Here is a 22,727-nt window from a genome sequence, read left to right on the forward strand (position 1 = left end):
ATGAGCCACCGTGCCCAGCCCCACTGAATTTTTAGTTTCAGTGATTATATTTTCCATTTCTAGAAGTTTCATTAGGTTCTTTCAAAAATCCACCTGTCAAACCAGTTCACACCAGAGCCCTCGAAGAAAGCCTCTCTGTTGGATCCGGTCACTCTGCGGGACTCTGAGGAAAAGCTCACACCAGGTAGACAGACACCATTCTGTCATGATGGGTAAAGGACACTCCAACAAACCGAGGGGCAAAATGTCCTCGTATGCCTTCTTTGTGCAGACTTCCCAGCAAAAGCACAAGAAGAAACACCTAGACTCGTCTATCAATTTTGCCAAATTCTCTAAGAAATGTTCGGAGAGTTGGAAGACTATGTCTGCAAGTAAAAGGTCAAAGTTTGAGATATGGCAAAAAGTGAGAAAGTTCACTATGACAGGGAGATGAAAATTACGTTCCTCCCAAAGGTGATAAGAAAGGAAAGAAAAAAGATCCCAATGCTCCTAAAAGGGCCCCATCTGCCTTCTTCCTGTTTTGCTCTGAACATCTCCCAAAGATCAAACGTGAACGCCCAGGCCTACCCATTGGGGGTACTGCCAAAAAATTGGGTTAAATGTGACCTGAATAGTCAGCCAAAGATAAACAACCATATGAACAGAAAGCAGCTAAGCTAAAGGAGAAATCTGAAAAGGATATTGCTGCATACCGTGCCAAGGGCAAAAGTGAGGCAGGAAAGAAAGGCCTGGGCAGGCCAACAGGCTCAGAGAAGAAGCATGAATCAGAAGATGAGGAGGGGGAAGAGGTAGATGATGAAGATGAGGAACAGGAGAAGATGAAGAATAAATGGCTATACTGTAATGGTGTGTGTGGAGTGTCTGTGTGTGCCCAGGCAGTTGTTTTGCTGAGCAAAACAAGGAATGTGAATTCAAGTGCAGCTCAATATTAGTTTCAGTATAAAAACTGTGTTGATTTTTGTATAGCTGATAAGATTCTTAGTAGAGAAAATACTTTTTAAAAAACGCAGGTTGTAGCTTTTTGAGGGGCTACTACATACAGTTAGCTTTTGATGTTGAATGTTCCTGCATATTTAATGGTATCTTTTATTATTATTATTTTTTTATTTTTATTTTATTATATATTTTTTTTTTGAGACAGAGTCTCACTCTGTTGCCCGGGCTAGAGTGCCGTGGCGTCAGCCTAGCTCACAGCAACCTCAAACTCCCGGACTCAAGCGATCCTTCTGCCTCAGCCTCCCGAGTAGCTGGGACTACAAGCATGCGCCACCATGCCTGGCTAATTTTTTTCTATATATATAATTTTAGCTGTCCAGATCATTTCTTTCTATTTTTTGTAGAGATGGGGTCTCGTTCTTGCTCAGGCTGGTCTCAAACTCCTGAGCTCAAATGATCCGCCCACCTCAGCCTCCCAGAGTGCTAGGATTACAGGCGTGAGCCACCGCACCTGGCCAATGGTATCTTTTAATTTCTTGACTTGGGTATGGCAGTACAGCTAACTTGTAGAAATTAGTACCAGCAGTAAATTTTGGATTTTTTAGAATGTTGTATTTTTAAAAATTGTGGTAAAATTAGAAAGCCATTTGTTCTCTTTCTTTGGTACTCTATTCTTTCATTTTAGTTTCCAATTTTTCTTTAATTTTTTATTATTTGTAACTTTTTTAGCATTTTTTTTATTGTAGTAAACTATATAACATAAAATGCACCACCTCAACCATTCTCAGGTGTACAAGTCAGTGGCACATTTCCAATGTTGTGCAGCCTCTCCACTGTCCATTTCTAGAAGATTTTCATTGTCCTGTGCAGAATCTCTGTGTCCATTAAACTCCTCATTCCTTCTACCCCAGCCCCTTAATCTCTATTCTATTCTACTTTGTCTCTGTGAATTTGCCTACTCTAGGTACCTCCTATGAGTGGAATCATACAACATTTGTCCTTTTGTGTCCAGCTTTTTTCAACTGTTTTCAAGGTTCATCCATGTTGTGGCATGTATCAAATTTCATTCCTTTGTGAGACTGAATAATATTCTATTGTACATACCACAGTTTGTTTATCCATTCATCTGCTGATGGGCCCTTGGATTGTTTTTACCTATTGCCTATTGTGAATAATGCTGCTATGAACATTACTGTACAAGCAGCTGTTTGAGTCCCTGCTTTCAATTCTTGTGGGTATATATAATACCTAGAAATGGAACTGCTAGGTGATGTAATAATTTTAACTTTTTTTTGAGACAGAGTCTTGCTCTGCCAACCTGGCTAGAGTGCTGTGGCATCAGCCTAGCTCACAGCAACCTCAAACTCCTGGGCTCAAGCAATCCTCTTGTCTCAGCCTCCCGAGTAGCTGGGACTACAGGAGTGTGCCACTATACCTGGCTAATTATTTTTCTGTTTTTAGTAGAGATGGGGTCTTGCTCTTGCTCAGGCTAGTCTTGAACTCCTGAGCTCAAACAATCCTCTCGCCTTGGCCTCCCAAAGTTCCGGGATTATAGGCATGAGCCACTGCATCCGGCCTCAGCCTTTTTCTTGTTCTGTTCTGAATATCGCCCCAAAATCAAAGGAGAACATCCCAGCCTATCCATTGGTGATGTTGCAAAGAAACTGGGAGAGATGCGGAATCACACTGCAGCGGGTGACAAGCAGCCCTATGAAAAGAAGGCTGCAAAGCTGCAGGAAAAATGCGGAAAGGATGTTGCTGCATACTGACCTAAAGGAAAGCCTGATGCAGCAAAAAAGGGACATATTGGGGCTGAAAAAAGCAAGGAAAAGAGGGAAGAGGAGGAAGATGAAGAGGATGAAGAGGAGGAAGAAGGTAAAAAAGATGAAGAAGAAGATAATGATGATGAATAAGTTGGTTGTAGTGCAGTTTTTTTCTTGTCTATAGAGCATTTAACACCCGCCACCCCCCTGGCCCCCCTCTGTACACAACTCACTCCTTTTAAGGAAAAAAATTGAAATGTAAGGCTGTGTAAGATTTGTTTTTAAACTGTATGGTGCCTTTTTTTGTATAGTTAACACATTACCGAATGTGTCTTTAGATAGCTCTGTCCTGATGGTATATTCAATAGCCACTAACCTTGCCTGGTACAGTATGGGAGTTGTAAATTGCCATGGAAATTTAAAGCGGGTTCTCATTTGTTTCTTTGTGGGTTGGTTTGTTTGTTTGAGATGCTCTCCGAGGAGGAGCCTGGAGTCTTGAGTGTCCCCCTGCAGCACTGCAGTCCCAGGTCAGTCAGGCGCTGTGCTCTGGCTCTGATGCACCAACCTCCTCCTCACAGCTCTGTGGACCTAAAGCAGGTTCTTGTTGGTGCACAGTGCAAATTAGTTATATATGGAGATGGCAGTTTTTCAACTTCAGTTGTCTCTGATGCAGCTTATATGAAATAATTGTTGTTCTTTTAACTGAATACCACTCTGTAATTGCAAAAAAAAAAAAAAAAAGTTGCAGCTGTTTTGTTGGCATTTTGAATGCTTCAGAATAAATTCAATTTTTTTATTAATACTGTTGTCCTTTTCATAGGTCTGAAATTTTTTTCTTCAGGGGAAGCTAGTTTTTTGCTTTTGCTCATTTTGGATCACATGATTATTACGGTGTTTATCTTTTCATAGAGTTAGCTGATAAAGAGCTTTTGTCTACATACCCTGCATATCATGATGGAGGTAATAAAAGCTAAATTGAGACAGTTTTCATCTACAACTGAAACTCCAAAATTGATCAGTTGATAACAAATTTCACATAGCCCACTTATATTTACAAAGTGAAGAGTAACCAATCTACTCACAGCATGGAATTATTGGAAACAAACATTTTGAAAGTCTGTCCTTGAAGGACTAGTAGAAAAGTATGTTTTAATCTTTACATGAGGATTCTATTCTTTAATTCCCATTATCATGTAATGGCAGTTATATTTTGCAGTTCCCACATTAAAGAAGACCTGAGAATGTATCCCCAAAAGTGTGAGTGTAAAAACACAAGACTGCCACATTTCAAGTTTTGTTGATGTTAGTCCCAGCGAAGACTAAAAAAGTGCTGGCTGTAAATGTCTTTTCCTATCTACCTAAAGACGGACTTCTCAGGAAACTTGAGATTCTCCATTAAGAGTATTTTTAATTAATTGGGTCAGCCTCTAAAATTATACCACATTTAAAATAGGGTATATTTTCCTGTACTGAGGTTTGTCCCTTTATGAACCAAATCGATATGAGGAAACAAGACACTTAAACTGTGCATCTCAATACAAATTATTCCATTTATTTGAATTCAATCTTTCTTTACAAAACCCAAACCTGTTCATTAGAGTCATATTTATCTGCTTAGCAGTTTAGGGAACAATTTGGCAATTTTGTGGTTTTTGAGATTATTGTTCTCTTTAAGTGCTAGTACGTTACAATACACTAGCGTTCCTGTAATTTTACACGCTTTTGTGATGGAGTGCTGTTTTGTTATGTAATTTTGACTTGGATTCTTTCCATTTGCATTTGTTTGTGTAATTTCAGGAGTAATACTGAACACCCGAGTCCTGGATGATACTAATATACTAATAATTGCAGAGGTTTTTAAAAAAATAAAAGTGAGGAGGAAGTGATAGAATGGTCTTTCTAATATGCTTTTCCTTAAACCCTCCAAGCCTCAGTTTCCTAATCTGCAAAATATGTTTAATAATGGTACCTACCTCTCTAGGTTGGTGTGATGATTAAATCAGATAAGCTTGTGAAGCATTTAGTACAGTGCCTGGCACAAAGTAAGAAAATGAATAATTAGCAGAGGAAAGAACTTTGTGTTTCAATGGAAAACTATGCACATCCTTCAGGGCTGTCTGATTCTGGCCCTGATTATTGCCTTTGAGCTATTTTTCAGCTTTCCTGTGGAAAAATCAATTTTGTCACCAATCGCAATTCATCTCAACATTCCTTTACTCCACATAAATTTGTGATCTTTTGATTTTTCCCTTGAACTGATTATAATGTCTGCTTGGTTCCCTCCTATCATATGAGTAGACCAAAATCTTTAACGTATATTCATTTTTATATCTGTATGAGAGTCATGATTTTACTTTTTTTCTGAAATCATATTTTAATAGTTTTGGAGTTGCCACCAAAATGCCCATTGGATTCCCCTGACAGAGCCAGATAAACTTCGTCCAATTAAAGGGCAGCATAAGCCTGGGTACATCTTTTCTTGCCTCCCAGAGGTGAATCCAAAGAGATAATAGAACCTTGCTGATTCACTGTTTTTCCAAATTTAATTTTGCTGTCTACTTATTTTGTTTTTCGTTTGTTTATAGCCGGTAAGTTAGCCCCCATTGGAAATTTGATTTTATGGTTTGACCATTTGATAATTTCTGTAAACGGACTGATGGTTTATAGATATCTTGTCCCTGTTGGGTGAAAGATGACAGAGATTCTGGTTTATTTGTTTTTTTGTCTACTTGTCTATTTTGAATGGAAATAAATTAAGAGTTTATATCTACTGGGAAGAGGACAGCTTTCTGATGTGGACCACCAAGTTTTATATTTCTGTGTTTACTCATGACCTATGGCTGAAATTTTATAATTTAAGCTTTAATTTCTATGTCTGTTTGTCTTTATGTTTGTAATTCAGAAAAGCCTTTCTCTCTCACTGTGTGAAAGTGTAATATTTTCTATCTCTAGATGGCATTAATAAAGTTGATTGTAAAGCCTCCTTAAGGAACTTTGTTCTGATAGGCCTATAGAACTAAATAAGCACTTTTATAAACTGAATATTCCCTAAAATTCCAGAAAGTAAAAACATTAAACTAAGTACTTTCAACGTGCTAGATTTTAAAAGTATTTTCATAAAAACGAACACAGAATTGTTTTAAGAATCCAAGTTCACATGATTTAGGCCAATTTTTTGTGTTGAATATGTGGATCAATTTGGGGAGCATGGCCATCTACTTAACATTAAGTCATCCAACCCACAAACATGGGATATCTTCCCATTTATTTAGGTCTTTAATTTCCTTCAACAATGTTTTGTAGTTTTCAGTGTTCAAGTCTTGCACTTCTTTTGATAAACTTATTTCTAATATTTTATGCTATTGTAAATGGAATTGTTTTCTTAATTTCCTTTTTGTATTGTTCATTTCTGCTACGTAGAAATACAATTGATTTTGTATATTGATCTAGCCAAGTGAATCACTGCTATTTCTTTATCTAATCGTTCCCCACTCTTTCTGACAGCATTCAATTTTGAACAAATCGTCGCTTCCTCAGCCTCTCCCCAAATCACTCCACCAAACCCTAAATCTTATCATAGGTCCTTCTAATACTCTCTTACTGAGACTCCCCGTGGTTCCCCATGTTGTGTGTCCTCCTTTGCTGCAACGAGTAATAAAGCCAACTTGTTTAACTACAGGTGTGTTCCCAGTGGTCTTTGGCAGAAGGGCAATGACAAATGAGATGATCATTTTCCCCAAGTTCCTGTCATGGCCACATCATCAGCTACTGTTTTGTTCTTTGTTGGCCTATAGTAAATTCAAGAAATTTAAGTACCAAAATAAACATTGATAATAATGAATTGTAACCCTTCAAATAAAACAGGAGTCCATGAATCCATACTGATATAAATGAATGAATGAATGGGTAAAAGAGAAGGAAAAACTCTATATTAGAATGCCAATGAATAAATACAGAAGAAATGGTGGAATTAGAAAAATCACAATTTTGTAAAGATGATAGAATAATTGATTCATGCCAGAACCATCATGATGAGGAATGGGATAATTATATAGTCTCAAAGCATCTCTCCACAAAAATTGCTTGTTAATTAATAAGTATGCCATACTTGCTAATTAGCTTTACAGTGGAGAAATCTGGCAGACATCATTTTAACTAAATGGATTAACAGTTAATGTCACCAGTAAAGTGACAAATTGACTTTGTGTATTTCCTATAATGCACTGAGAAGAATCCAGCTCCACTGCTGGGGTTTTCCTACCAAAAATGCACAAATCATGAGAAAGTAATAGACAAGCCCAAATTGAGGCACAAAATAACTACAAAATAACTGGCTTATATTCTTCAAAATACCCAGGTAATGAAAGACAAGGAAAGACCAAGGAACTGTTCCAGACTGAAAGAGACTGAAGAGATAAAACAGCTAAATACCTGGATTTGATCCTGGATTAGATCTTGGACCTATAAAAAACATTATTGGGACAATTGTCAAAATGTGAATAGGGCTTATAGATTTGACAGTATATTGGATTGATATTAATTCTCTGATTTTGAGAGGTGCACTGTGCTTATACATTAACAGGACAGTGTCCTATGTGCACTGAAGTATTCAGGGTTAATAGATCATCAATTCTGCAACTTATTTTCAATGATTTAGAAATATCCACCATTGGGGAATCTGAATGAAGAGTACACAGGGGCTCTCTGTACAATTTTTACAACTTTTATGTAAATTTTAAATCATTTTAAAATGAAAGAGTTAAAGGAAGGAAGGAAAGAAAGAAGGAAGACAGACACAGGAAATCTAGTCTTTCTATAGCTTCTTTACTTTGAGCCAGAACTGAACTGGGGGTATTGGCCTCCAGGAGAGGGCAGCAGATCTCTGCCTGTGTGGTTGGAGCCTTTGGTCATAATTTTAGTGATTTATTTTTAATGTTAACATGGTCACATTTTTTGTTTTTCAGTTTGAATCTAGCGTCTTCTAGGAATTCAAATCACTTACCTATGTGATTTTAATATACAGATGTTTAGGACTTACTCAAGACTTACCGAATTTCTTTACTTGATATTCTTCATATGTTTTTGGTATGTTCTTACTGTAAGCTTGGTATATTCATGATATATGATATATTAAATCAGGATTATTGTACATTATTTCTTAATATTTTTCTAAAGATTATGTTCATCCCTTTTTATAACTTAGATGTAATGTTCATGGTCTTCTTTGAAAATATAGTTGATTATCATATTTACAATGATTTTTTCTAAAGCTTTCTTTGGATTGACTTTGTTACTTTGTTTTGCTTTCCATAGAAACAACCAAATTCCCTTGTCAGCTGCATAATTCTTGTAAGGAACTCTCATCAGATCTTTCACTTTTGAAAATTATCAGTAATAAGTGAGTAAGCTAACCATAACCATTTTAAATCTTTTGTCAACTACAGATAGTTTTTTGTTTTACTCTGATGCCTCCCTGAAAGCTCAATGGTCAGCTACAGGCCAGATTGCTTTGTCTTCAACAAAAAATTGTCTCAGAATCCTGTGGAAAAGGACTATGCCAGATACTTTGGGCATAGTATCTGATGGCACTGCTTAAACAACTTTGAAACCACACTAGTGGACTGAGGATTTTTAGAACAATAGTTGAGAAGCTGATGGGTTCATGACACTATTAACCCAAGATCCCGTGGAACAAGAATTGATCATATAGGACTGAATGAACTAAGGAGGTATGATTGTAATTTTTGCTGGAAATATTGTTGATATTGTAATATTCTATTTTCTGGCTATATAAGGAATAAGGAGATCACCCAGATCTGAAGATCAGAGTATCTTGGCAGGGTTTTGCCTTAGACTTTTATAGGGAGGAATAGACAAGTTATAGGTGGGGTGATTTATAGTTGGAATTGTTTTGCAATTAGGGGAAGTCTCAGTCAGTTAGCTGAACAGGAATTGTTGACCTCTGTGTCTAGGTAGTTTCAGAGGAAAAATAGTTCTAATCTCAGCTAATCATGCAAGTGACAAAGTGGGGAGTTAGAAGGTCTGTGTCTGACCTTGTTGGCAAATTCAGGCAAAAGGGGAAAAGTCCATGTTTGGTTCGGTATAGATCAAGAGTGTCACCTATGTATGAGTCCAGTGGAAACCATGAAAAAGAATAGACAGCGAGTCTTGTCTATGTTATATGCGGAAAGGTGGTTCTTTTTGGTAATCCCTTTCCCAGAGCACAAAAGGGTGGGAGGATTTCTTAAAGATTGCTATTTTCTGGGAACACAGAACTCAGGCAAAGTTCAACATTGTCAATATGCAAACTCTATCTCGTCTTGTAGAGATCCAATTGACTTCCTTCCTGCCTGTGGAAAAAGCAGTTTTTCTTCCATTTGCAATTTGATATCTTTATAAATAGAATATAAATTTGTGCTTCTTGATTTTTTTCTTTGAACATTTTCTAACACCTTCCTGGTTCCCCCATATTCTATGACCCAATTCTTTAACATGTTCTTTTTTTTTTTTTTAATACATATATATTTTTGAGACAAGGTCTCACTCTGTTGCCCAGGCTAGAGTGCAGTGATATCATCATAGCCCACTCCAACTCCTGGGCTCAAGTGATCCTCCAGCCTCAGCTTCCCGAGTAGCTGAGACTACAGGTGTGTGCCTCCATGCCTGGATAATTTTTCTATTTTTTTGTAGAGACAGGGTCTTGCTATGTTGCTCAGGCTGGTCTCAAACTCTTGGCCTCAAGTCATCCTCCCACCTTGGCCTCTAAAAATGCTCAGATTACAGGTGTGAGCCACCATGGCTGGCCTCCTTTTTTTATTTGTATGAGAATAGTGATCTTCTCTTTTTCTGAAAATTATTTTTTTAGCTGTATAATCCATAGAGCCTATTTAGATCTCATCAATTATACATGCATTTATTTGTATGTGCAAACAAGCCAGTTTCTCAGGGTTCTTGTGAGAGGCAAAGAAATTGTGAGAGCTGGGAAAGACAGGTCTGTCCAAAGCCTGCTGGTAACCACAGTGAAGACTGACACTCTGAGGTTAAGAATTATCAAGTTGAATGATAATTTGGTGGGGATCATTCTAAATTTAGAGTCTAACATTTAGTTTTTCATGTTTAATAATGCTTAAGAATTATTATTTCTGCACTCCTTGGTAATAGTCTAGATGTGTTAAAACATGGGATTAAGAGTTTAACAAATTCGAGTTCAAATCTTGGTTCTACCACTTACTTGCTGTGTGATCCTGGGAAGGATGTTGACCTTTTTCTACTTTGGTGTTCTTATCTGTAGAGTGGGAATAATATTGGTATCTACCTCATAAAATTGCTGTGAGGATCGAACGAGATAATGAATGTAATGGGCTTGCCATATAAAAAGTACTCAGTAAATGTTGTCCATTATTATTATTATTAAAATAACTTTTCTATGTCCAGACCAGTAGGAAGAGGCCTAGATTAACCTTTCATGAAAACCCGCAGATGCCTCTGCTTCGCTCCAGGCCCCTTAATATTTAAACCGAGTTCTTGCTCAGTAAGGACAAGTGGAATAGCATTTCATCAACTTGTCAACTTCAACAGTAGATCAGTGATGAAAATCACAGGTGCGTACTAGTTGCTATGTATTCCTTGTTTTCTTTGAGACTTTTATATTTCTTTTTCTGTAACTTTTTTTAAATAAAGACAATTCACTAAGTCTATGAATGTGGTTTTATTTATAGAATTTTGAAAGGCTGTTTATATAAATTATTTTCTAAATCAGAAAAGGAATCTGACAATATGTCCAAATTTTAGTTGGGAAAGTGTGGGTAATGTAGGTATACTACTGATATACAGAGGCTGCTCTTTTGCATATACCCTAAGATTACTGACGACCTCAGTGGGGTTTCAGTAGAGTCCTCACTAGGGGGGTTAGGGCCTCCCAAAGGACTGACAAATCCAAGTCCTTTTTTCAGGTTTTTCTTTCAATTTTATATATCACTAAGGATCAATTCTGACAACCTGCTAAAATCCTCAGGATTCAAATTTGGCATTCTACTAAAATCCTGTAATCTCTGTGAAAATCACAACACTCTTGCCTTCAAGCAGACGTGAGGATTTCTAGGGAGATTTCAAACATACCAAAGCCTGGGCGCATGCCAAAGGTTCTGCTTTAATTGGTTTGGGGTGAGACCTAGGCATTAGGATTATTTAAAAAGCTCCTCATATTATTCTAATGTGCTGCCAGAATTAAGAATCCTTGCTCCAGCTAAAAGTGTCCTCCCCCTGCATGCTGCCTGCCACCAACGTTGTAGCACTTTCTCTTCAATGTCACTCAACAGAACTTTAAAAATATGTTCTACATTTAATTGAAGTTATTTAACATATGTTAATATATTTTCTTTCTCCTGCTGGGCTACAAGCACTTTGGGGACAGACAGAGCTTATGTTTGATTCATCCTCAAGTCTCCAAATGCCCTTAGCCAAGGGCGTTTTTTCTTATATCTATCTATCTCTCACCTATGCCCAATAAACATTTGTTCACTGTATAGCTGAAGCTTCGCCATAAAAGAGAACTACAAAAGAATAAAAGTCCTAAAAAGAGCTGCATGACCTTAGGCAAGTAACGTACTCTCTGATCCTGATAAACATTTGTTAAATGCATATCTGAAGCCTAGCTCTAAGAAAAAAACTACAAATAAAAGTCCTAAAAAAAGAGCTGAAGAGCTGAATGACCTCAAGCAAGTCACATACCCTCTCCCTGGGGTGTTTTGAATTTGTCTCTACCCCAAAGCCAGTCTTCCCTTAGAGCCCCTTCCCTCCTTAATAATGCATCCAAACCTTGTCCTGCCACACAACCTAAGCTTGCAGCCCTCCCCCCTTTCCTATTGTCCCATCTCCTTTCCCTCTTAGCACACACATTATGTTTCACTTATTTATCTTCTTTATTGTCGGTCTCTTCTTCCTCCCCACCACGTGAGCTCCACGAGGGTGGAGGTTTTTGTCAGTTTAGTTCATTGCTGTATCTTCAGCACCCAGAAGAGTGCCTCACATAGAGTAGGTGCTCAATAAATATCTGTTAAAAGGAAATAACATATGTTAGCCTGTTTTCAAAAAAGAGGTTTAATCCCCTTCTTCCACACCAGTAACATGAGTTGCTTTTCTGGTAAATATCTGTAGTCATTTAATATAAAATCTTCCTTTTCCAGTAAAGATTATATTTCCAACATAAACATGTATATTTTGAATTCATCCTATTCTGGAAATACAGTCTCATTTCTGGGAGTGTTGGCAGTGGTTCTATTTAAACACAGGGGGTGCTGGAGCAGGGATCGTGGCATATTTGGGCCTGTGCTTGCAGATCGCAGCAGAGCAGTGTCTGACATGGCCACTTGAAGCTGAGGGAAACTGAACACTGGTGCTGTTGCATGAGCAGAACTCAACGCCTAGGTGTTCCAGAGGCCGATGACGGTGAAAATGGAGGAGGCCATGAAGAGCAGGTAGAGGCGGAAGAGCAGGGTGTCCATCATGTGGCTGAGCTGCACCCACAGCTCCTCCCTGTGCTGCTTCTGAGCCTCCTGCTCCCGCTGGGCCCTTGTCCATCCTGAGCCCCCAGCCACCTCTGCCTCTCCGGGGCCTGGCGACTTCTCCACCAACTCTACTGGCTCCTTCAGGCCTGTGGAAAGGACACAGACTCAGCCCTGGGCTGTGAAGGTCACCTGCCTGGGGAGGGAGGCAAGGAGGGAGGCAGGGGCAGAGAAGTGAGGGTGTGGGAAGAGCAAGTGTTGGGGGCTGACTTCCCTCACCAGGCCACTGGGTCCAGGGGAGACCTAGGTCCTCGTTTCCCTTGTGGGGCGCAGTGGGGCAGCATTTCCTTGGGCAGGTGCAGTGCAGCAGCAGCGAGTGGAGCCACCTCGGCATGGGTGGGGGCTGGGTGGTGGCCAGGTGCAGCAGGTAGGTGATGAAGACGGTCTCCAGCAGGCTGAGCACCATCAGTGACAGGCACAGGGCAAAGTAGACACCTGAGGGTAAAGCAAACTATCAACAAAACAGAACTAATTTGTCTCTATCCCAAAGCCAGTCTTCCCTTAGAGCCCCTTCCCTCCTTAATTAGAGCAGCAGCTGGTCCCTGTCCTCTGCTGCCTCTGCTTCTCCAGAAAGTGGAAGGAGCCATACTGATGAGGGGGGTGCCACTGGCAGGGAGCAAGTCATTCATCATGAGCAGGAAGACGTTGTAGCCCAGCAGGAGGGTAATCTTGAATGGGGCGCGATTCCCACTCTCTGCAGGTAGGTAGAAGCTGAGGGCGTCGATGGCCATGAGAAAGCCACTGGGCACCAAGAGGTTTACCACGTAGAGGTTGGGCTTGCGCCTGATGGCCACCTGGTGGGGAGAGAGTAGAGAACTGGGTGAAGCTAGGACTGAAGGGAATCCGAGGGGTGGTTCTAGCCTCTTCCTTCTTAGGTGTCCTCACCCCAGCAAGGGCTCTTTCTGGGGCCGGAGGAGAAGCAGCTTTCACATGACTAACAAGACTCCCTCATGCTTACTAATGAAACCCTAGGCCAGAGCTGGCAGGATCAGCAAGGGCAGATGCTGTCGGAGACTTGGGAGAGAGGAAGGCTATGAGGGTTATGGTGCCCTGGGGCTTTCTGGTCTGGGGCAAGAAGTAAGAGGCTCTGGCTCTGGGATTCAGATGGGTCTGGCTGGGGAGGTGGTGGTGGGAGCATGTGGGGGACAGCTATGGCAGAATCGTGGACTCACATAGAACATGATCCGGTCAAAAAGACTGGAGCCCACAACCATCCTCGGGGTGGCCTTGCTGATGCCCAGGAGCTCCCACTCCCCTTGTGTGCGGACGATGCCCTGTGAAGTGTCTGTTATCTCCCACACTTCCTTGTCCATGCCCAGCAGCAAGCTATCCACTGCAGGGGAGACAAACACTTACTCAACACACATCTCCCCGGCACCCACTCCGTGCAGGGCTTAGAGTGATGAATTAACAAAGCACCCTAGCTACCTTCTCCAGATTGTCCAATACAGTGAATTCCTTGCTCTCAATTGCCTCCTTTCCTTTTTCTTTCTTTCTTTTTTTGTGAGACAGAGTCTCCCGCTGTTGCCCTGGGTAGAGTGCAGTGGCATCATCACAGCTCACTGCAACCTCAAACTCCTGGGCTCAAGAGATCCTCCTGCCTCAACCTCCTGAGTAGCTGGAACTACAGGTGTGTGCCACGAATGCCCAGCTAGTTTTTCTATATTCAGTAGAGATGGAGTCTTGCTCTTGCTCAGGCTGGTCTTGAACTCCTGACCTCAATTATCCTCCTCTCAGCCTCCCAGAGTGCCAGGGTTCTAGGCATGAGCCACCCACTTGGCCTGCTCAATTGCCTTCTTTCTATTCTGGGCTTTCTCAGGAAGTCTCACCCCCTCCCAAGTTCAACACTCCCACCCAATCATCCACATGTCCCCAATCAGCAAATATCCCCTGTCCCTGCTTATGTATTTAAAAAAAACGAGTTTGCCTAAATGTGCTTCTTTGCTGCCCCACCAGTCGATCTCATTTACCCCATCCCAGAACCTCTACTGCAACTTACCTGTGTAGAGGAAAGAGCTAAAGGTGAGTGTGCAGTTCTGCTGGTCAAAGGGGAAGTAGAAGATGTCCAGATTACAGATGCTGGTCACCCGCATTGGCTTGCTATACACAACGTGACCGTCATTAGTCACATATGCAGAGAGGCCTTCTGGGGTCTGATCCACATTCATGCTAAGTGGCAAAAGGGGAAAGAGGCATGTGCCCTGGGGTTCACATCAGGTTAGTTTTCTTTTGTAAGACAGGGCTCATTAAGGTCATTCTGCCATCTTTTCTGCTGACCATTTTCTCATTTCTAGGGAGGAAGTTGATCAGCTGTGATCTTGCTTCTCTCTGAAATAAGTGTTTAGTGGCCCCACCGAATGGGTTTGCCCTACACTGCCCTGGCCTGTCCCCTGCAGACAGGGCTTCCTTCCAGCTTCCCCAGCCCTGATACCCACGATTCCATGATGAAGATGTCTGGCAGCCACAGGTTCTCAGTTGTCACAGTGAGTTTATTGACATTACCACATTCTTCCGGGTCCCAGCTGATGAAAGGGTTATCCCAGATCTAGAGCACAGGGCACAGAGGGACGAGTTACGGCTGAAGCCTGGAGCTAGTTTAGGTCAGTATCTCCTGCCCTTTCATTCCCTCATAAATAAATAAGTAAATAAATGTATGTATTTTTTTTTCTAAATATGTGTACTATGAGCATATGGTAAAACTTCAGCCATTCCAGAAAGGTATAATATAAAAAACAATGTTTTCCACACTGGATTCACCTCAATTCAGTCCCTATCCAATCTCAGTCTCATTATTAACAGTTTCTTGTGTATCATTCCAGAAAAAGAAATTAATGCACATTCCAGCATTCATTTTTAATTACACAGAATGAGACTAAGTACATTGTTATGCATGTTGCTTTTGTGATCTCATTTCCTTTTAAATTCTGATTTCTCTTCTCTGTCTGGTGACGTCTCCCCTTCTCTAGCTAGCAAAGTCTTCTTGGCCTCTATTTTCCACTGAAGGGAAACCTTCAGCTGGACGCTGGTTACATTTGGGCCCTGAGGCTCACTTAGGGGCTTCCACCTGGATGCCCTCCTCCCTGTGCTTTCCATCTGTGTCTTTCAAAGTTGATTGGGAGCCTAGGAAGCTATTTGTCATCATCACTGGCCCCATTCTGGTTGGATTTATCTATTCCCTCAAGCACTGTTAATTTCAATGAATGTAATTTTTGCAAGCAAAGCCGGAAAGAAAGGGAAGGAGAAAGAGAGAAGGAAGAAGCCGAATCTCACATACCATATTGAACCATAGAAATGATGTCAGCAGCTGAAGTTGTGCATTCTATAAAAAAAAAAAAATCCCATGCAGGATCATTAAAGGCATGAATTCAGGACCTGGTCTACCTCCTGCCATTGTTTCCTAAGTGGTTTCAAGAGACAGTTTACCTTTTCCATCACAAGTCACAAAAGAAAGGTCAGAAAATGCAGGTTGCATGGAAAATATAGGTGCAGAAACGGTATGGGGATCCACCGGGAATGCATTTTTTTGTAGAATATTTCCACAAGGGCGGGACTCATGTTCCCGGGAGAATGTTACTGCAGAATTCCTGTGCATGCTTCCCCACTCTATAGGAGAACATCTGACTCATACAAAATCCATTCAGGGGACTCATTGCTCATCACGGGACCAGAGCAATGTTGAATTGACAATGTCAAGAGTCCTTGTTCCTTATTAGAAGCCTATGGAAAGAATGTAGGAGTCAGAACTTACTACTTCCAGGATGGCAGACAGGGTGAAGGAGATGTTGACGTGAGTGGGGATGCTGTAGTTGGTGACTGGACGGAAAGCCTTCTGGTTAAACACGGCCTGGAAGGCAGCAGGGTCCACCCCATGCCGGTGAAAGCCTGAGCAATTGATGGTGAAAGTGCTGTTTGCCCTTCCTGTAGAGAGCAGATGCCTTGTGAGATGGGAACAGGGCTTCTGTGTTTCCTACCGGAGAGAGGTACCAGCGCTGGGGCCTGAGCGCCTCTCTGCAGAGAAGGAAAACGTGGACACTGGGAGAGGCATGTGAACCCCTCCTGCCTGGGCCAAGGTTTCCTTCCTGCCAGGGCAGGGAGAATGGGCCTGGCCGTAGGCAAATGGTGGAAGCTGATGTGGTGAGCTGGGTCAGAGCTCAGCTCTTTCTTCCTGTGCTTTTGCTCCCACATAAGATTATCCAAATTCGTATGCAAACAGCCCCTCCAGGGAGTCTTATTCCTTTTATACAGCCCTAAAGTTTTGGCCTTTGTCTGACCATACTTTCTTCTCTCTAGCTCTATCACTGATTCTTCCTCATGGTTGCTGAACAAAATTTCCCCTAAAATGTTTTTTTCTTAATTTTTCCTTCTCACTTGCAGGTTTTTCTGTTTCCTGAAAGGAAAATTTAGAGAGAAGTAAACATGAATGTGACATAAAATATGTGAGGACTTAAGGGATGTTGTATCTAATATGAGTTTGTTGACGACTTACCATGTGCTGTGATCTGTACGATTCCCAAATTCAGTGACTTCCTCTCAGGTCTGTGGGAGCCATTTGCATCATCACCATCTTGAGAAGCTCCACTCCACCCCCCCCCCCATCACCCACCATGGGGATGGCGGAGCCATACAATGAAACGTAAAAGCCCTGCCGTCCGCCTCATTCCTGATGACCATGTAACAGATTGTCCCTGTAACTGTAGCCCAGCGAGTCCTCTCCCAGGCCTCTTCCACTGCATTTCCATGCCAACTGACTCACAGGGGTCACCCCCAAACCAGAGAAACATAGCCCAGGGGAAGCAAATGTTGTTTTTTCCCTCCAGCACAAGATCTTCCCAAGTGACATAGGAGAGGAGTTAGCTTATTGTCAACAATCTCCAAGCTACCCTGTTCATAGTTACCATATCTTGGTAAAAAAGGAAAAGTTGGATATTATATATAAGGGTGGAATTGGACAGGTGGCAAAAAGGAAGGACAGACAATTTGGTGGATGTCTTTGCAGGCAAATGAGAGGGGGGCTGTGCATACTGACCAGTCAAAAGGGTTTTCCATCTGCCCCTAAAGGGAAGCCAAAACATAGATACTACAGAGAATTTTAACCCATCAGTTCTGGATGTTCTGCAGTTCTGGAGAATAAGTTTTTCTGAATGTTGCTCAGAACAGTGTTCCCATCTCCCCTGTTCTTGCCCCGTCTTACCTGGAAGCAGAAGGCTGACAGTGAGGCAGAGGAGGACTCCCCACCTTGTGGACCACCCCACTTCCATTCTCCTTTCTGGACTCTTCTCTGGGGACTCACTAGGAGCCCCCAAACCCTTGAGTTTAAAGGAGCTCAGACCACACCTTGGTTCCTGGTTTTGAATACTGCCTGTGTCAGGTGACCACTACCTAGTGAGGCTGTGGCCAGAGAGGTCACAGCAGAGTGTCCTGCTCTGTCCCTGCCCAGGTATGCCTTCCGGGCTCCAGGCAGGCAGGAAGTTGGGGCAAGACTAGGGGAGAAGCACCTGTTTGGCAGGCCTGTCTAGATGAGCATTTTTAAATCTGTGTTCTAAGTACCTTCTGGAGGGGAACCTGAGGGATGGGTCAGGTGAAGCCATTAATAACAGCCTTATCATGTCCTTGTGGAACTAACTGTACCTCAGGGAGAGTGTATGGACCACTTGGAAAGGAATGCTTATGCTCTCTTGTGGTGGGGACTCCTACTAATTTTGGAAGGCAAGAATATGCAATAATTTTCTTGCAGATCTAGAAACATATCCTTTACTGTGGACGTCAGGAATTTTCATCAATATTGAGTTATGAGGCTCAATTGAGAAGTTAAGCTCCGTTTTTAATGCATAAACCTAACAGATCCCCACAGCTAGCACCGTAGCACAGATCTGCGTCATTCCTTGTTCACGCTATTGCAAAAAGCCTCTTGATAAGGTGTCCTTTATCCAGTTTCTCCCCAATGGAATCCTTTATTTTGCCATTCTCCTAAAATAGAACTCTCCTACTTACCCTTCCTTATCTAATGTCTCTGAAAGCCTACAGCCCTGGGGCCATTAAGCTGGGTGTGTTAGCAAAAGATCATTTGATAAGCTTTTTGAAAATACCTGCACACATACACACGCTTCCATCTCTACTGAGGGGTGTGTGTGTGTGTGTGTGTGTTTGAAAGCACTCAGGTGGTCTGATTCACACTCACTTCACTGAAGACCTTTGAGCTGGCCTGTGGTGCAACATCACTATCAGGATATTGACATTTATACAGCCAAAATACAGATATCAACATCAAGATCCTTTATGTCACACTTTTATAGCCACATCCACCTTTCTCCCCACCCTCCAAACTCCAGCAACCATTAATCTGTTCTCCATTTCTATAAATCTGCCATTTCAAAAATGTTGTATGAATCAAACCACGTGAATGTAACCTTTGGGGATTGACTTTTTCACTGAGTGTAGTTCTCTGAAGATCCATTCAGGTTGTTGCATGTATCAATAGTCTATTTCTTTTTATTGATGAGAAGTGTTGCATGGTATGGATGTACCATAGTTTAACCATTTACCTGTTGAAGGACAGCTGGGTTGTTTATAGTTTTTGGCTATTATCTGTAAAACTGCTATAGACATTTGTGTACAGGTTTTTGTGTGAACACAAATTTTCAGGAATAAATGCCTAGAAATGCAATTGCTGGATTGTATGGTAATTGCATGTTTAGTTTTTTAAGAAACTATAACACTTTTTTGTAGAGTGGCTGTATCATTTTACATTCCTGCCAGCAAAGTGTGAGTGATCAAGTTTCTCTGCATTTTTAGAAATTTCAGACTTTGGGTAAGTAAGGATTTCTTAAAAGAAGACCCTAAAGATCATAACTAAGAAGAAAAAGATTAAAAAAGTAAAACTATTCATGAAAGGGCACTAAATGTGAAAAGTCAAGTCAAATACTGGGAGAATATCTTTGCAACACATATAACTGACCAAAGAATGGAAAATATGCAAAACAAATTTAGATAGGAATAATAAAGAGAAACAGTCTGCTAGAAAAATGGACAAAAGACACAAATTGGCATTTTACAGAACAGAAAATACAAACAGCCCATACACCTGTAAAAAGATACCCAACCTCATTTGCAATTATGGGAAAGCAAATGAACTTAACATCACAATGTTACCATTTCACACCCAACAGATGGCAAAAATTAAAAAGTCTGAGGGCAGAATGCCATGTGACAACCAATGCAGAGATTGAGTGTTGCACCTGCAAGTCAGGGAACACCAGGGATGTTCCCTGCCAGCAAACCACCAGAAGCGGGAAGAGGTGAGGATGGATTCTCCCCTGGACTTTCAGAGACAGCATGGCTCTGCCACACTTTGATTTCAGACTTCTAGCCTCCAGAACTGTGAGACAATCAATTGCTTTGGTTTTAAGCCCCCCAGTCAGTGGGTACTTCATTATGGCGGCCTTAGCAAACTAATACAAAGGGCAAGGGCAGAAACAGTGGGGCGGGTTAGGAGGCTGTTACTTTACTTTTATTGAGTGATGATGGTGGCTGGGACTTTGCCTTCCTGGGCACTTAGGGGTTGGTCCTCGCACAGCCTCTGTGCTCCCGGAAGAGACAAACAGGAGCAAGCAAAAAAAAATAAGCTAATTTCAGAATGAGGAATTGAACATTGCTCAGTCTTTACAATTATTGTAATTTCTTCCACCCCTGAAATCATCATGAGGCTAGTGGCTACAGGATTACTGCAGGTAATGATGTAAATGGAATCATATGCAGCAATGAAACGGAATTAACTTCCCTTTACATGGCAACATGTTTAAATCTCAAAAGCTTAATGTTGGATTATAAAAACAAATTGCAAAATATATATAGTATGATACTATGTAACATATGTGTGTATATATTCTAAAAGTATATATATTTTAACAATATGGTGTTTAAAAATGTATGCATATGCAGTAAAACTAAAACAAAAAGTAAAGGAATGATAAATACAAAATTCAGAACAGTTATTACCTCTTCAAGGAAAGGAACATGAATCTGCTGGAGAAGGCCCTCCCAGGAGACTTCAAAGATCTTGGTAGTTGTAGGTGGGGAATGCAGGACTTTCACATTTCATCTTTACACTCATATAATGTTTAAAAAACAGTTTAAAGCATTAAAAAAGACCATGGGCACATTTTTAAAACAACTTAATTGAGGTATAATTAACATAAAATAAACTGTTTAAAGAGTACAATTTCATAAATGTTGACATATGTATACGCCTGTGAAACCATCAGCACAGGCAATAATGAACACATCCATCATCCTCCAAAATGTTCTATGTCTCTCTGTAATCCCTCCCTCCTGCTCGTCCTTACCCCACTGTCACCCCCAGGTCACCACTGGTCTGTTTTCTGTTCCTATACCTTACTTTCAAATTTCCTAGAATTTCATGCACCCTTTCTTCTTTCCTTGTATATTTATTTAAAGCTATACTTTCCTTTGAAATATTTATCTTCCAAAAGTTTTCATATGTACTAGGTTCAGTTCTAGGAATTTTTTAAATTCGATTTTTGTTTTTTCTTTGACCTATGAATTATTTAGAAATATACTTTTTCAGATGGGGGTGAAAATAAAAAGTAGAAATATACTTTTTCATCTACAAACATGGAAGAAGATGGTTATGTTTTTGTTACTGGTTTCTAGTTTAATTGTATTGTGATTAGAGAGGCAGCAGAACAAAGTGGTTAAGAGTATGAACTTTAGGCTGGGCTTGGTGGCTCAGGCCTGTAATCCTAGCACTCTGGGAGGCTGAGGCAGGAGGATTGCTTGAGGTCAGGAGTTTGAGACCAGCCTGAGCAAGAGCTAGATCCTGTCTCTAAAATAAATAAATAAATTTAAAATAAAATAAAAAAAGAGTATGAACTTTAAAGCTAGACTCCCTCAGTTTGAACCCTAGATCTACCATTTTACAAGTTGTATAATTTTGGGCTTAAGTTATTTAAGCTCTTTGCCATAGTTTCTTCAACTTTAAAGTGGGATGATAATAGTTCCTATCCCATAGTGTTGTTATGAGGATTAATTAAGGTAATAATGATGAAACGCTTAGAACAGTGCTGGTACATAATAAACACCATGTAAGTGTTTGTTAATAATAATAAAATATTCAGAGAACACAGTCTAATTGCTACTAAGCTTTGAGACTTGTTTTATAGTCTATACGTAGCTAATTTTGTAAATATCTCATGTATATATTCAAAGAATGTTTATCTTCCAATTATTGTGTATAGAATTCCACATAGTGTCCTTAAATCTAATGTAATTGTGTGGCTAAAGTCTATTATATTTTTACAAATGTGTTATCATTCACCGAGATGTGTTGAAATCTCCCATTGCAATGGTAGATCTATCACTTTCTCTTTGTAATTCTTTTAATTTTTGCTTTATATATTTCAAGGCTGTTTTATGAGGTGTATTCAAGTTTAGAATGTTAATACCCTCCAAGTGATTAAACATTTTATCATTATATAGAGATCCTCTTTATCTCAAATAATTATTTCTGTCTTGATAATTTTGTCTGATTTTAAGATATGAATAGAGTCATTCCGGCTTACTTTTGGATAATATTTGCCTTACATACCTTTTCCAATCATTTACCTTTAGTTTTTCTGCGTCCTTATGTGTTGTGTTTTTTTTTAATCTAATTTTACAAATACTAAATTGCTGAGTTTAATCTACTTACATTTATTTTGATTACTAATATATTTGGATTTATTTCTATTAATATCATCTTATTTCATATTTTGTTTCTTTTTTCCCCTCCTTTCTTGCCTTCTTTTGAATTTATTTAGGATGATCTTTCCTTATTTTATTTTCCTTCTTTACTGATTTGGAAATCATATACTCTATTTCTGTTATTTTAGTGGATACTTTTAGATTTTTTCATGCATGCCCTAGAAGATTGTCACCCAAATGAACAGTCCTGATACCAGGGCCTATTCTTCTGCTACATTGTCTCTTCCTTCTCAGCATGCACCAGTGGCCTCATGAGAAGTACCTTATGACCAGCTGACTGAGGAAGTACAGTTTCCACATGACTCTACAATATGCTGACACGACCCAAAAGTGGACAGCTGTAGCACTACAGAGCCACTCTAGGATGACTCCAATAGACAATAGTGAAGGAAAAACTTCCCAGGGGCAGAACTTTGAGCAGTGCATCTAGTTGTTCATTTTCTCTGGAAGGAGAGACGGCTAGAGGTTCAAATTTGTACTGCTTCACGTGCGGTTGCTAATGGTTTAGTTGGATGGTCAGGGAAGTTGGAGGAAACACAGTTGGAAAATCAGTGACAAGAAGGTCTGGGGAAAAGAGAACAGAAAATGTGCTATCAAATTGGCAGAAAATGTGAAGATATTTTTGTTCCATGTGAATGTTCCCTGAAAAGCAACCTCAGCAGATGAGGATTTAATCAGCAAATGGACAAGATGACTCATTCTGTGC

General features: G+C 40.4%; 1 protein-coding gene and 1 pseudogene across 1 annotated transcript; one reads left to right on the plus strand and one right to left on the minus strand.

The window, feature by feature from the left end:
* The first annotated feature begins 208 nt into the window (after positions 1-208).
* LOC138385754 (high mobility group protein B2 pseudogene) lies at positions 209-2,849 on the plus strand (annotated as a pseudogene).
* A 9,272-nt stretch (positions 2,850-12,121) lies between these two features.
* On the minus strand, positions 12,122-17,520 carry LOC138386440 (5-hydroxytryptamine receptor 3C-like). Its single transcript, XM_069472855.1, has 9 exons — positions 17,454-17,520; positions 16,011-16,180; positions 15,537-15,581; positions 14,698-14,807; positions 14,262-14,431; positions 13,435-13,595; positions 12,852-13,056; positions 12,482-12,697; positions 12,122-12,351 (listed from the first exon to the last, which is right to left on the minus strand). The coding sequence occupies exons 1-9, from the start codon at positions 17,518-17,520 to the stop codon at positions 12,122-12,124; spliced, it is 1,374 nt and encodes a 457-aa protein (XP_069328956.1).
* Positions 17,521-22,727: the final 5,207 nt, after the last annotated feature.

This window comes from Eulemur rufifrons, chromosome 7 (assembly GCF_041146395.1).
Source record: "Eulemur rufifrons isolate Redbay chromosome 7, OSU_ERuf_1, whole genome shotgun sequence".
NCBI lineage: Eukaryota > Metazoa > Chordata > Mammalia > Primates > Lemuridae > Eulemur > Eulemur rufifrons.

Coding starts and splice junctions, on each gene's coding strand:
- LOC138386440 (XM_069472855.1), bottom strand. CDS start 17,520: ATGGAAGTGGGGTGGTCCACAAGGTGGGGAGTCCTCCTCTGCCTCACT. Junction 15,582..16,010: donor TGTCTGCCATCCTGGAAGTA/GTAAGTTCTGAC, acceptor TTTTTTTTATAG/AATGCACAACTTCAGCTGCT. Junction 12,352..12,481: donor CCCCTGGACCCAGTGGCCTG/GTGAGGGAAGTC, acceptor TCCTTTCCACAG/GCCTGAAGGAGCCAGTAGAG.